The sequence below is a fragment of the Chiloscyllium plagiosum genome, unplaced genomic scaffold, assembly GCF_037043375.1.
Source record: "Chiloscyllium plagiosum isolate Xiang-an unplaced genomic scaffold, Cpla_swu_hap1 HiC_scaffold_12, whole genome shotgun sequence".
Lineage (NCBI taxonomy): Eukaryota > Metazoa > Chordata > Chondrichthyes > Orectolobiformes > Hemiscylliidae > Chiloscyllium > Chiloscyllium plagiosum.
In genome coordinates, this window is record NW_028270150.1 from 11,136,485 (window position 1) to 11,151,979 (window position 15,495).

The 15,495-nt window shown below is 43.7% G+C and overlaps 1 protein-coding gene across 1 annotated transcript in view; it reads left to right on the top strand.

The window, feature by feature from the left end:
- The window catches only part of LOC148148489 (lysozyme C-1-like), a 37,720-nt gene extending 23,972 nt beyond the window's left edge, over positions 1-13,748 (top strand). Inside the window, exons 3-4 of the mRNA XM_087992375.1 lie at positions 10,112-10,193; positions 12,680-13,748. Of these exons, the coding sequence (XP_087848501.1) occupies positions 10,112-10,193; positions 12,680-12,758 (161 nt within the window). The 3' untranslated portion in view covers positions 12,759-13,748. The remainder of the gene's footprint in view (positions 1-10,111; positions 10,194-12,679) is intronic.
- Positions 13,749-15,495: the final 1,747 nt, after the last annotated feature.

Consider the following 15,495-nt stretch of genomic DNA (forward strand, 5'->3'; position numbering starts at 1 on the left):
TCTGATACACCGTTCTTTGAGATCATGGCTGATCTGTGTCCTAACTACATATGCCTGCCTTTAGCCCAAATCCCTTAAAACCTTTCCTAAACAGAGATTTATCTATCTAAGACATGTCCCCAGCAATTTCTTCAGAGTTGTCGCACTTGTCAACATCAAACGTTTGTAGAGCCTACACAAGCCTGAAAATCTCACATTATCCTGAATTCCTTTTAGAACATAGAACATAGAAGAATACAGCGCAGTACAGGCCCTTCGGCCCTCGATATTGCGCCGATCCAAGCCCACCTAACCTACACTAGCCCACTATCCTCCATATGCCTATCCAATGCCCGCTTAAATGCCCATAATGAGGGAGAGTCCACCACTGCTACTGGCAGGGCATTCCATGAACTCACGACTCGCTGAGTAAAGAACCTACCCCTAACATCTGTCCTATACCTACCCCCCCTTAATTTAAAGCTATGCCCCCTTGTAATAGCTGACTCCATACGTGGAAAAAGATTCTCACTGTCGACCCTATCTAAACCCCAATCATCTTGTACACCTCTATCAAGTCACCCCTAAACCTTCTTTTCTCCAATGAAAAAACCCCAAGTGCCTCAGCCTTTCCTCATACGATCTTTCTACCATACCAGGCAACATCCTGGTAAACCTCCTCTGCACCCGTTCCAGTGCCTCCACAACCTTCCTATAGTATGGCGACCAAAACTGCACACAATACTCCAGATGCGGCCGCACCAGAGTCTTATACAACTGCAACATGACCTCAGTACTCCGGAACTCAATTCCTCTACCAATAAAAGCCAGTACGCCATATGCCTTCTTCACCGCACTATTTACCTGGGTGGCAACTTTCAAAGATCTGTGTACATGGACACCAAGATCCCTCTGCTCATCCACACTACCAAGTATTCGAACATTAGCCCAGTACCCCATCTTTTTATTACTCTTACCAAAGTGAATCACCTCACACTTAGCTACATTGAACTCCATTTGCCACCTTTCTGCCCAGTTCTGCAGCTTATCTATATCCCGCTGTAACCTGCCACATCATTCCTCACTGTCTACCACTCCTCCGACTTTCGTATCATCCGCAAACTTGCTCACCCAACCTTCTAACCCCTCCTCCAGGTCATTTATAAAAATGACAAACAGCAATGGTCCCAAAACAGATCCTTGCGGAACACCGCTAGTGACAGCACTCCAAGATGAACCTTTGCCATCAACTACTACCCTCTGTCTTCTTCCAGCCAGCCAACTCCTAATCCAAACCTCCAACTCACCCTCAATGCCATACCTCCGTATTCTTTGCAGTAGTCTACCATGGGGAACCTTATCAAACGCTTTACTAAAATCCATATACACCACATCTACCGCTTTCCCCTCGTCCACCTCCTTAGTCACCTTCTCAAAGAATTCAATAAGGTTTGTGAGGCACGACCTGCCCTTCACAAAACCATGCTGACTATCCTTGATCACATTATTCCTATCCAGATGTTCATAAATCCTATCCCTTACAATTCTCTCTAAGATTTTGCCCACAACAGAAGTGAGACTCACCGGCCTATAGTTACTAGGGTTATCCCTACTCCCCTTCTTGAACAAGGGAACCACATTTGCTAGCCTCCAATCGTCTGGCACTACTCCTGTAGACAAAGAGGACATAAAAATCAAGGCCAATGGCTCTGCAATCTCCTCCCTTGCTTCCCAGAGAATCCTAGGATAAATGCCATCAGGCCCAGGGGACTTATCTATTTTCATCCTTTCCAGAATTTCCAACACCTCTTCTCTACATACCTCAAAGCCATCCATTCTACTTAATTGTGACTCAGTACTCACATTGACAACAATGTCCTGTTCCTGATTGAATACTGACGAAAAGTATTCATTCAGTGTCTCCCCAATCTCTTCAGCCTCCACACGCAACTTCCCACTACTATCCTTGACTGGACCTATTCCTCCCCTAGTCATTCTTTTATTCCTGACATACCTATAGAAAGCCTTAGGGTTTTCCCTAATCCTACCAACTAAGGACCTTTCATGTCCCCTCCTTGCTGCTCTTAGCTCTCTCTTCAGGTCCTTCCTGGCTACCTTATAACTCTCAATTGCCCCAATTGAACCTTCACGCCTCATCTTTACATAGGCCGCCCTCTTCCATTTAACAAGGGATTCCAATTCCTTATTAAACCACGGCTCCCTCACACGACCCTTTCCTCCTGCCTGACGGGTACATACTTATCAAGGACACTCAATAGTTGCTCCTTGAACAAGCTCCACATATCAATTACGCCCTTGCCTTAAAGCTTACTTTTCCAAGCCACACATCCTAAGTCATGCCTCACCGCATCATAATTTCCCTGCCCCCAGCTATAACTCTTGCCCTGTAGTACACACTTATCCCTCTCCATCACTAGAGTAAAAGTCACCGAATTGTGGTCACTGTCCCCAAAGTGCTCACCTACCTCTAATTCTAACACCTGGCCTGGTTCGTTACCCAGAACCAAATCCAGTATAGCCTCACCTCTTGTTAGCCTATCTACATATTGTGTCAGGAAACCCTCCTGCACACATTGGACAAACACTGACCCATCTAACGAACTTGAGCAAGAGCTTTCCCAATCAATATCAGGAAAGTTAAAGTCCCCCATAACAACCACCCTATTACTTTCACTCTTCTCCTGAATCATCCTCGCAATCCTTTCTTCTTCATCTTTAGGACTATTAGGAGGCCTGTAAAAAACTCCTAACAGGGTGAGCTCACCTTTCCTATTCCTAACCTCAGCCCAAACTACCTCAGATGGCGAGTCTTCATCCATTGTCCTTTCCACCACTGTAATACTATCTTTGACAAGCAATGCCACACCTCCCCCTCTTTTACCCCCACCTCTGACCCTACTAAAACATTTAAACCCTGGAACCTGCAACAGCCAATCCTGTCCCTGTTCTACCCATGTCTCCGTAATAGCCACAACATCGAAATCCCAGGTACCAACCCACGCTGCAAGTTCACCTACCTTATTTCGTATACTTCTTGCATTGAAGTATACACACTTCAAGCCACTTTCCTGTTTACAGGCACCCTCCTTTGAAATTGATGCCATGTTCCTAACCTCCCTAGACTCCAGGTCCTGCACCCTAAAGCTATAGTCTGGGTTCCCATGCCTCTGCAGAGTTAGTTTAAACCCCCCCCAAGAGCACTAGCAAACCTCCCACCAAGGATACTGCTGCCCCTCAGGTTCAGGTGCAGACCATCCTGTTTATAGAGGTCCCACCTTCCCCAGAAAGAAACCCAGTTATCCAAATATCGGAATCCCTCCCTCCTGCACCATCCCTGTAGCCACGCATTTAACTGTTCTCTCTCCCTTCCTCGACTCTCTATCACGTGGCACGGGTAACAAACCAGAGACAACAACTCTGTTCGTTCTAACTTTGAGCTTCCAACCTAGCTCCCTGAAAGCCTGCCTAACATCCTCAGTGCTCCTCCTACCTATGTCATTGGTGCCAATGTGGACCACGACTTCGGGCTGCTCCCCCTCCCCCTTAAGGACCCGGAAAACACGATCAGAGACATCACGTACCCTTGCACCTGGGAGGCAACATACCAAACGTGAGTCTCTCTCGTCCCCACGAAACCGCCTATCTGTGCCCCGAACTAGCGAGTCCCCAATTACTATTGCTCTGCTCTTCTCCACCCTTCCCTTCTGAGTAACGGGGACAGGCTCCGTGCCAGAGGCCTGAGCCCCGTTACTTACCCCTGGTAAGTCGTCCCCCCCACAAGTATCCAAAACGGTATACTTGTTCTTGAGGGGAACGGCCGCAGGGGGTCCCTGCACTGGCTGCTTCCTCCCAGTCCCCCTCACTGTCACCCATCTATCTGCCATCTTTGGAGTTACTACTTCCCTAAAGCTCCGATCTATGACCCCCTCTGCCTCCCGAATGATCCTAAGTTCATCCAACTCCAGCTCCAGTTCCCTAACACGGTCTTGGAGGAGCTGGAGATGGGTGCACTTCCTGCAAGTGTAATCAGCAGGGACGTCCATGGCATCCCTCACCTCAAACATGTTGCAAGAGGAACATTGCACTGCCTTCACTGCCATCCCTCTGAAAGTAACCTTTTATATAAAAAAAAAACTGGGTCTAAATAATACAACAAGCAAAATGCAGCACTTACCTACTTACCACAACGGGTCTTATTATTTAGGTTAGAGGAGGAGGGCGGGTGGGAGACACTACCTCTGTAGTGCCTCGGGTTCTTCTCCTGTGCGCTTTTAAAGGGAAAAAAAAAACCTACCCGGCTGCCCCTCTGGTCTTCGTCACTTCCCCCTGCTGCTCCCGCTCTTTCTGGAAAGAGAGAAAAAAAAAACACCGCTGCCCGCTACCGGTAAGTAATTTTAAAACAAACTGTCTTACCTTAGCTGCTGCTCGCACTCAAAGTGCACTCGCACTCCCACATGGCCAACAATTCCCTCCAGTGCATCTCCTCCACTTTCCACACCTCTGCTCTTGAACCCACCCCTCCAACCACAACAAGGACACAATCTCCCTGGTCTTCACCTTCCATCCCATCAATCTCTGGAAACAAAACATCATCCTCTCCCATTTCTGCCACCTACGGTCAGACCCCAACACCAGAGATATATTTCCCTCCCTATACCTTTCAGCATTCGGCAGAGACCATTCCCTCCGCGACTCCCTCGTTAGATCCATGCCCCCCACCAACCCACCACCTCCACTCCCAGCACCTTCCCTTGCCACTGCAAGAGATGTAAAACCTATGCCTACACCTCCCACCTCACCTCTGTCCAAGACCCCCAAAGGACCCTTCCACATCCAGCAGAGATTTTCCTGCATGTCAAGCAGGATGTCCGTTGCTCTCAATGTGGTCTCCTCTACACTGGGGAGACAGGATGCCAACTCGCAGAATGTTTCAGGGAACATCTCTGGGACACATGCACCAAACAACCTCACTGCCCCATGGCCAGAGACTTTAACTCTCCCTCCCACTCCACAAGGACACGCAAGTACTGGGCCTCCTCCACCACCAAATCCTAGCCACCCGACACCTGGAGGAAGAACACCTCATCTTCCACCTTGGGATCCTCCAACCACATGACATCAACGTCAATTTCACCAGTTTTCTCAACTCCCCTCCCCCCATCCCATATCCAATCCTCCAACTCAGCACTGCCCTTTTGATCTGTCCGACCAATCCATCTTCCTTTCCACCTACCTGCTCCACCCTCCGCTTCAGCCAATCAGCATCACCCCTCATCTGCATCTTCCTATTGCCTTTGCAGCTACCTTCCCCCAGCATCCCCCTCCTATTTATCTCTCTGCCCTCTTCCCCTGCTACATTCCTGATGACGGGCTTATGTCCGAAACGTTGACTCTCCTGCTCCTTGAATGCTGTGCTTTTCCAGCACCACACTTTTCGACTCTGATCTCCAGCATCTGCTGTCCTCACCTTCTCCTGAATACTTCAGTTGACAAATTGGGAAAAATAACCAGCTGGCCAATTTATCCACATTTCATATTCTTGTCATCAAATGGCACTCACCCTTATGTCACTGTCAAATGGAACGTCTCCTCACAATTTGGTGATGCTGGGATTGATGAGGTGGTCAGCAAAGCTTTCAAATTGTGAAAGGATCCCTGATGTATTGTTGTCCATTCAAATTAACCAACAGACATCCCAAGGGTCAGGGGCTGTCCCTGTTCTCTGTGGCTAAAACCATTTTAATCCTGACTAATTTAGTTTTCCTTCAGTGGTTGCTGCCAGATATGCCATTGAATTAATAAGCTTTTAAAGTTAGTACAATTATATGCCAATGGTTCATAACCGTTCATCAAGAATTGTTGGACCATCAAAGTACATTGTGTAAAAAGTGGCCAATCAGTCCACTGTCTCTGTACTAGCTCTTGAAGGAGCTACCTAGGTTGCCCCATTCTCCAGCCACATCTCCGTAACCCTCTAAATTCACCATTTTCAAATATATAGACAGCTCTCTTTTGAAATGTCCTTTAGAGTTCACTTCCTCCCTCTCCCAGATGATGCATTTCAAATCCTGACAACCCTCTGAGTGGAGTCATAGAGTCGGACAGCACGGAAACAGACCCTTTGGGTCGACTCATCAATGCCAATCAGGTATCCAAAATTAATCTAGTCCCATTTGCCAGTATTTGGCCCCTATCTGTCTAAACCCTTCCTATTCATATGCCCATCCTGATGTTTTTTAAATGCTGTAATTGTACCAGCCTCCACCACTTCCTCTGGCAACTCATTCCGTACACACACCACTCTCTGCGTGAAAATGTTGCTCCTTAGTTCCCTACTCTCTGTCTAGTTGCTCGCTTGCTCTTAATGTATTTGAAGATCTCTTTGGATTATTCCTATTGATATTTGCCAAGGCTATCATTGATCATCACTTTGTCTTCTTGATCTCTCACTTAAGAATACCCCTACACTCTTTATACTGTTCAAGAGATTCATTTGACCCCAGTTATCTATACCTAATATATGATTCATTTTTTTATTCTCAGTTATAACCTCAATATCTTTAATCATCCATTATTCTCTAATCCTACCAGCTTTACCTTTTACTCCCATGTGAACAGAATAACTCTGAACTCTTGTGATCACACTGTTGAAGACCTCCTACTTATCAAATGTCCCTTTATTTGTTAACAGTTTACTCCAATTAATTTTTGACAGTTCTTGTCTCATACCATTAAAATTTGCCTTCCTCCAAATAAAAACATTAATTACTGTGGAAGGCTTGTCCTTTCCATAACTATTTTAAAACAAGTAGAACTATGATCACCAGTCCCTAGTCCATCACCTCAGTCAATTGCCCTGTTCTATTACTGCTCTTTCTCCAAATGGAACATTTGCAGATTGATAAAGAAAATTTTCTTCAACATTTTAGTAAATACTTCACTATCCAAACCTTTCACAATATGGTAGTCCTAATCCATGTTTAGAAAATTAAAATCACCTACCCAAACAACCTTATTATTAGTCATAGAGTCATAGAGGTGTACAGCATGGAAACAGACCCTTTGGTCCAACCCGTCCTTGCCGACCAGATATTCCAACCCAATCTAGTCCCACCTGCCAGCACCCAGCCCATATCCCTCCAAACCCTTCCTATTCATATACACATCCAAATGCCTCTTAAATGTTGCAATTGTACCAGCCTCCTCTGGCAGCTCATTCCATACACGTACCACCCTCTGCGTGAAAAAGTTGCCCCGTAGGTCTCTTTTATATCTTTCTCCTCTCACCCTAAACCTATGCCCTCTAGTTCTGGATTCCCCAACCCCAGGGAAAAGACTTTGCCTATTTACCCTATCCATGCACCTCATTATTTTGTAAACCTCTATAAGGTCACCCCTCAGCCTCTGACGCTCCAGGGAAAACAGCCCCAGCCTGTTCAGCCTCTCCCTGCAACTCAGATCCCCCAACCCTGGCAACATCCTTGTAAATCTTTTCTGAACCCTTTCAAGTTTCACAACATCTTTCCGATAGGAAGGAGACCAGAATTGCACGCAATATTCCAACAGTGGCCTAACCAATCTTACATGTATCTAAGATCTGTCTACATATTTGTTTCTCAACTTTCCTTTGACTATTGTGGGGTCTCTAGTACAATCCCATTATGATTGTCATTCCTTTTTCATTTGTTATTTCAATCTATATATTTTCACTGCATGATTTTTCAGAAATATCTTCCCTAGTTACAGCCCGTAATGTTTTCTGTAATCAAAAATGCCATCCCCCTTTGTCTGTTGTCTTTTTTCTTTCCTTCCTATAGCATCTGAAACCCAGAACATTGAGCTACCAGTCCTGTCCATCCCTCAGCCATGTTTCTATCATTACAATGATGTCCCAGTCCCATGTTCGCAAATATGCTCTGAATTCATCAGCTTTATCTGTTGGACCGCTTGCATTGAAATAAATGCTGATTAATTATTCAGAATAACTTCATTCTCAGGCTTGTTCTTCTCTGTCTTTTCTAATTAACTAGTTCTTTTCAAATTCAAAATCATTTGGATCTATATTTCTGTTTGCTTTGCCACTTAGAATCCCTCCACTCCCTCTCTCTAATCATTTACTGTTTCCCTTAATAGAATGAGCTAATCTTCCTGCAAGGATATTAATCCCTTTTCAGTCCAAGCAAAGCCCAATATTTTTGAACTGGCCTTTTCTGCCCCAGAAGAGATTCCAACCATCCAAGAACCTGAATCCCTGAGCATTACACCACATCTTCATCCATTGCTTTATCACCCTAATTGTTTTATTATTCCCCTCATGTGAGCATGACATGAGGAATAAACCAGAGATTGCTACTTTTGAGGTTTTGTTTTTTGATCTTCGACCTAACCTCTTATGTTCACTCTATAAATTCTTAACCCTCTCCCTAATTATGTCATTCCTACCAATAACGTCTGGATTCTCACTGTCGCCTTTATGAGATGTCTTTACTCCATGCTCAAGAAAGCAACATACCACCATAGATTCGCACTCACTATCACAGAATCTCCTGTCTGTGCCCTTGACGGGAGAGACCCCGACAACAATTATTCTTCTAAATTTTGTCAAATGCCGCCTAACATCAGATTCATTCTTAGTGCCCAAGATCTGGCTGTGTCATCTTTTAGTGAGGATTGAGAAGATTCATAGCTCAGGCTGAGGTTCTGGATGTAGGTTTGCTCGCTGAGCTGGAAGGTTAATTTTCAGACCTTTCGTCACCATCCTAGGTAACATCTTCAGTGAGCCTCCGGATGAAGCACTGGTGGCATGGCCCGCTTTCTATTTATGTGTTTAGGTTTCCAAGGACAGCGGGCCATGCCATCAGTGCTTCATCCAGAGGCTCACTGATGATGTTACCTAGTATGGTAATGAAACATCAGAAAACCAACCTTCCAGCTCTGTGTCTTTTGTTTTCCTCTGAGACACTATCCTTTTCAGCAGTAACAGAAACTGAGTGTTTGCTTATGAGGGGAATAGTCACAGGAGACCTCTGAACTACCTTCTTACTTTTCTTGATCGTCATCCATCTATCTGGTGGATCCTGCTGTGTAATCATTTCTCTAAACCTACTGGACATCGAACTCTGTCTCTATTTTCTACTCTCAATGTCATTAAACCTAAAATTAAACAAATTCCAATATCAACTTATATATAAAATAAACTACCTTTCTTTACCCACAGTTCATATTAAACTTGCAAAAAATAATAAATTAAAAACAACAAACCAATAAATCTTAAATTAAACGAACCATTTAGCTGAACAATCAAATTTTAAAAATGTCTCCTGCTCAAGTGGTTTTCAGTCGGGCAGCTTTGAATCTAATGATAAAAAAACCTCACTCAGAACAATCCATGTGTAGGCCTCTCCAAAATCTCCATAAACACAATTCCTTTTTAAAAAAAACTCTGTTGCGATTTTAAAAATATCTCTTCATTGATGTTGAGAAGATGCTCTCTTCTACGTGCATCATTTTACAGAGAAAGGAAATCCTGGCTCATCCTCTTGCAGGTCTCTCCAAATGTTCCATAAAGAGAACCCTGTTTCAAAAATAAATGATGTGCTTTTTTTTTTACATTTTGGGGTTTCTTTTGTGATCCTGCATGTAAGAGAACTAAAAGTAAATCAAACTAAAAATCTTATATTGCTGACAAGTACTAACTGTGAGAAATCTAGAAGTAATCCAGAAATAAGTATGAATTACAGGAACAGCTACAGGACCCTGCAAGTCCCACCCACTCCACCCATTTTAGAATGGTGTTAGCACTGCCATCTCATTGGTGAATGTGGAACCCTGTTGAGTATAAAAAGTGTGACATTCTCTCCAGATGTTCATATTGTCTCCACTCAGTGCTGAGCTGCTAAATGTGGACCCTCATTACAGCACAGCACAGCATCGAGAACAGTAAAAACAGTCCATTCTCAGGATTTCCAACACTGTCCCCTGCAGCAGCATTGAAAGCTTCCAGTAACATCAACCCGGGAGTATTCTCAACCTGGAGCTTTCCAAGTTTGTATTAAAACAATCCTCAGATGTAAACATTAATTTTAATATCACATTTATTTCATTGTTGTAGATTTAGTAAATGATGGTGCAGACTTAAGAAACAACATCGCTTGTGGTGCAGTGGCTGTTCGTATTCACGGAATGAGGGCCTGGTACGGTAAACTCTGACTCACTTTATTTCCTTTTGTATAAAAGTATTGAGGTTGTAACTGTGGGATGGAATGGTGCTGGTTACTGTATTCAGGTTATAACTACTGCATTGGAGTTGTGTGCATACAATCAGCTCATTATAAACAGTGTTAGGACCCTTGCTGATTTTCCATTATTTCATTAGCCATTTTTTGGTTAAGAGCTATAAACCATGAGATAAAAGTTGACAGTGACCTTTGGACTGTGAGGAGCAGCTTGTGTTTTGTTTTGAGTCAGAACAAAACTGATATTTGTTCCTGAGACCAATCCTGAGAGTTAATTGCAGATTGATTCTTGTTCAAGGTGCTCTCTCGACACTTTGACCCTGGAGAGGCCTTATCCTCAGGCAGATGGCAGATGTTTAGATGGTAGCAGGGGCCTTCAACAGAGACAATAGACAATAGGTGCAGGAGTAGGCCATTCTGCCCTTCGAGCCTGCACCACCATTCAATATGATCATGGCTGATCATCCTTAATCAGCATCCTGTTCCTGCCTTATCTCCATAACCCTTGATTCCACTATCCTTGAGAGCTCTATCCAACTCTTTCTTAAATGAATCCAGAGACTGGACCTCCACTGCCCTCTAGGACAGAGCATTCCACACAGCCACCACTCTCTGGGTAAAGAAGTTTCTCCTCATCTCTGTCCTAAATGGTCTACCCCATATTTTTAAGCTGTCTAACCAGTCTAACAGAGAGGAACCAGAGTTTGACCTGGTTTCTGAACAGTGTTTTCATTCAGAAGGATTGTGTCTGTGTCAGCTGCAGGACAGAGCCTTGGTTGCTCCCTGGCTGTCCTCCCATTGCCAACTTATTGAAAGTTCAGAGAATAGAATCTCAGCTCTCAGTAATCCGTGAGTATTCCTCGGAGCTGATTGGAAACAGTTTGCATGAACTGGTACCTTCAGGAAACTGAGCAAGAAACAGCCCCCTGTGCCTGTGTGATTCTGTGTCTTGGAAACTGGTGAAGTGAGTTACACTTCAGTTACACCTGACTTTATTTTCCTTTTTGGTTCATCCCTTAACTGTGTCAGTTTGTCTGTCTGTGTGTGAGAAGGAGGGGGCTAGAATCAAAGAAGATAAAGTTTAAATTAATTCAACATTAATGAGATTCCCTATTGTTTAATTTTGATCTAGTGATGCCCAGTTTGCCAGAGCTACTCAGCTCCTGACCTCATTACAGCCTTGGTTCAAACACGGACAAAAGAGCTGAGTCCCAGAGGGTGAGGTGAGAGTGACTGTCCTTGATGACAAGGCTATATTCGACTGAGTGTGGCATCAAGGAGCCCCAATAAAACTGTAATCAATGGAATCAGGGCACAAACTCTCCACTGGTTGGATGCCTAATTGGCATCTAGGACGATGGTTGCATTTGTTGGAGATTTCCATCCAAGACAAAGCAACCCACTTGATTGGTACCACACCCACAAACTTTCCCACCCTCCAACATCGATTTTCAGGAGCAGCAATGTGTATCATCTCCAAGACACACTGCAGTAATTCACCAAGTCAGTTAGAGCAACACTATTCTCATATTGATGGTCACACTCTGCACATCACCATTCTATGTCATGTTCCCAGTTTCATTGGATTAATTACAGGCAAGTCTGACTCTGATCACTTTGTCTCACTCCCAGCGATAGCCCGCAATTATGGCCCAAACAAATCTGTTTCCATCCCTGGGAAGTACTGTCTCCATTTCACTTACAATTGAACTTTCAACAATTCAGCTGTAGCCTTTGGCTCTACAGTTGCCACAACATTTCTGCATTTGCTCTACCCCAGCCTCATCTACCTTCGGGAGGGACAGTAACAGCTGGGAAGTTCTGACAAACTGTGAGAAAATTTCTCTCAGCCTTCCTCTGGAGAATTCCATCTCAGTGCCACATTTTAAGGAAGTTGTGAGAGCATTAAGCAGGAAGCAGAAATGGTTTCTGAGAATTCAGCTGGGATTGAGGAACTGTGCTGAACATTGTACATTCATTAAACAACATTGTTACCTCTATCTTCATGATGGAAGAAAGATCATTGATGAAGCAGCTAAAGATGCTTTGGCAACATTAGCAAGGGATGACACATTCCCTTATTCAAAAACCGTTCACCTGGCTCTCTGGATGACCAGTTTAATAACATGATCATGAAGCCTTTGTCTCTCAAAGGTGCAAATAGACTCCAGATTTGAGTTCCATTGCTGAAGAGCATGAAGAGGTGTACCACTTTATTGATGAATATGTCGTCCATACCTAGAATTAGTAGGAGGCCCATGCGTGGGGAATGATTGCTGAATGAGCTCCTTAAGGTTTGACCGATATTAGCACCTTCAGGAGAGGTGGAGAGAAAGCATTGAGGAGCAGAGAAAGATTATTCAGTGGCTTTGGACAATAAAAGATCAATAAAGAGGTTACTTCTCATTGACTATCATTGCCTTTCTGATGTTTTTGTATTACAGGCATTTCTGGGTTCATGAGTGTGATGGGAACGTCCAACAATACTATGAAGGTTGCGTGCTGAACAAGTTTGGAATCTGATCTCTTGATCAAACCTGCCTCGTTGATACGTTGTAGCATGGAATACCATCTGTTTCATAGCTGCGTGTCATTAATGTGCTTCAGAACCCAGTAAAGAAAGTTCATTCAAATAAACACAAGCAAATATCAAAATTCACGTCATTCCATTAAACAATGGAGATAATTCTGGTGGTGAGAATTTTAAGTTGGAATGAAATGTTGTTTCGATATGGGAAGAGACATTGAGGTGACTTGAGAAATCAGAGAAAATGCATGATGCCAACAAAATGGGCAGATGTAGCACAAATAGTTTATTTTTATCAACACTGTCTTTTCCTGTTGAAGACTTCAATGAAATAGTTCCCTAACTTTCTAAATTCTGGATAAAACTTGCCTAATCTGTACAAGTTCTCCTTCTAACATAACCCCTGATTCTCATTCTTGTAAATTACCTTGTACTCCCCTCCAAGGCCAATATATCCTTCCTGAAGTGTGCTGCCCAGATCTGCTCTCAGTGCATCGAGTGAGCTCTAACCTGGGGTGTGTTTAACTGAAGTGTATCTTCTCCATCCTTGTTCTCCAGTCTGCTCAATATATTGGGAAGCAGTCCATTAGCTTCCTGGATTATTCCCTGTACCTGTTTGTGACACATTAAAGATCTGTGCTCCTGAACCCTCAAGTCTCTTTGGATATTCACTGCATTTAGCTTCATCCCATCTAGAAGGGAGCCTGATCGATTTGTTTTGGTCCAAAATAGCTAACTTTATGTTTGTTTGAATTAATCTCCATCTACCACAGCTTTGTCCAATTACCGAGTCTCTCAATATGTGGAGAAAAAGTGGAGTAAACATTTCGAGTCCAGTAACCTTTCTTCAGGACCTGGATGCTTCGCATGAGTTCTTCATGTAGAACTCTGAGCTCAAAACTGCATGAATTTATGCAAATCTCTGTTATCTCACTTTTTAGATTAGAATTAATCTAAACGTCATGGCATAGACAGAGAACACAGGGGGCTAACACCTTCAACATATTGTCTAGCTATCACCATTGTTAACAGCTAACCCGAGAATGCAACTTTTAAAAAAAGGTTTTGTGATTTACACATTAGATTAGATTACTTACAGTGTGGAAACAGGCCCTTCGGCCCAACAAGTCCACACCGAACCGCCGAAGCGCACCCACCCAAACCCATTCCCCTACATTTACCCCTGCACCGAACACTATGGGCAATTTAGCATGGCCCAATTCACCCAACCTGCACATTTTTGGACTGTGGGAGGAAACCGGAGCACCCGGAGGAAACCCACGCAGACACGGGGAGAATGTGCAAACTCCACACAGTCAGTCGCCTGAGGCGGGAATTGAACCCGGGTCTCTGGTGCTGTGAGGCAGCAGTGCTAACCACTGTGCCACCGTGCCGTCCAAAAGAAGTGAAACTATCACTGTATTCTAACAGATGAAAGGCTTAACAGACAATCAATTTTTCAATGTATAATTTCAGTTACATCACACTGTAAATTTTTGGTATAAATTCTGTTTTACAATCGAGCCCTCCACTATCACCTGATGAAGGAGCGTCACTCCGAAAGCTCGTGTGCTTCCAATTAAACCTGTTGGATTATAACCTGGTGTTGTGTGATTTTTAACTTCGTACATTCCTATCCAAGTATTTTTGGTTATTTTTTCCTGGTTTCTTCCTCTTGGGAAAGAAGATCCTCAAATCCCAATATCCAAGCATTTCACAAAGAGAGAGTTTTGCTTCTGGATTAAATTCAAAAGTTGCTTCACAGTCTCGATACTACCCAGAAATTGCAGAAAGAGTTAAGCAAAGTTCCACTGATTTTGTCCAAGAAGAAGGAAAAGGATGTTCCAATCAAACTACAGAATCTCACTTGAGTGCAATACACCTGGGAACTATTTAAAATAAAATGACTCTCAATACCATCACTCTGTCTGTAAGATAACAAAGTACAGGAGCAGGAGTGGCCCATTCAGCCCATCGAGTCAATGAGGTCATGGCTGACCTGATAATCCTCAACTCCACTTTCCTGGCTTTCCCTTGATTTTCCAACTGATTACAAACCTATCAACTTCAATTTGAATCTATTTCATGGCCCAGGCTTGACAGCTCTCTGCAGAAACAAAGTCCACTGCTCTCTGAGAGTCCTCCTCATCTCTGTGTTAAATGTACAACCCTTTATTTGGAGATTGTGCCCTGTAGTCTGGGAGTTGGGGACAGCACTGGACCTGTGAGACAGCAGCTTTGAGCAGGACTGTGTAAATTGAAGCATGAGCCCTGCAGTTTCCTGGGAGCAGAGACACAGACAACAGCTCACAACCAACTGCACTGAACTGGGGGAAAGGTAGAGGCGTGCCACAGGACACCGGAGAGCAGATTGGCTGGGATGGAGTTACCATTAGGGGACAGTCTTTTAATTGTTACAAATTTTCTATTCTGCCCATTTATTGATGCTGTAACACACCCATGGAGCAGGTGGGACTTGAACACAGGCTGGCTCAGAAATAGGGACAATACCATAACACCAAAAGAGCCCTTTATCATTGAGGAATTAACTGAAAACACCAGGGAGAAGTGAAAGTTGGAGGTATCATTTCGGATAAATTAATAACATTTATGAATAATAGGATAAGAAAGGGAGAGAAAAGGGGAGTAACTTTGAGACAAAGTAATTCTGAAACTTAGTGCATAAACAAGGAAGGAAGACAAAGTAAGTCTAAGACATGGCAGCTGAGGTCA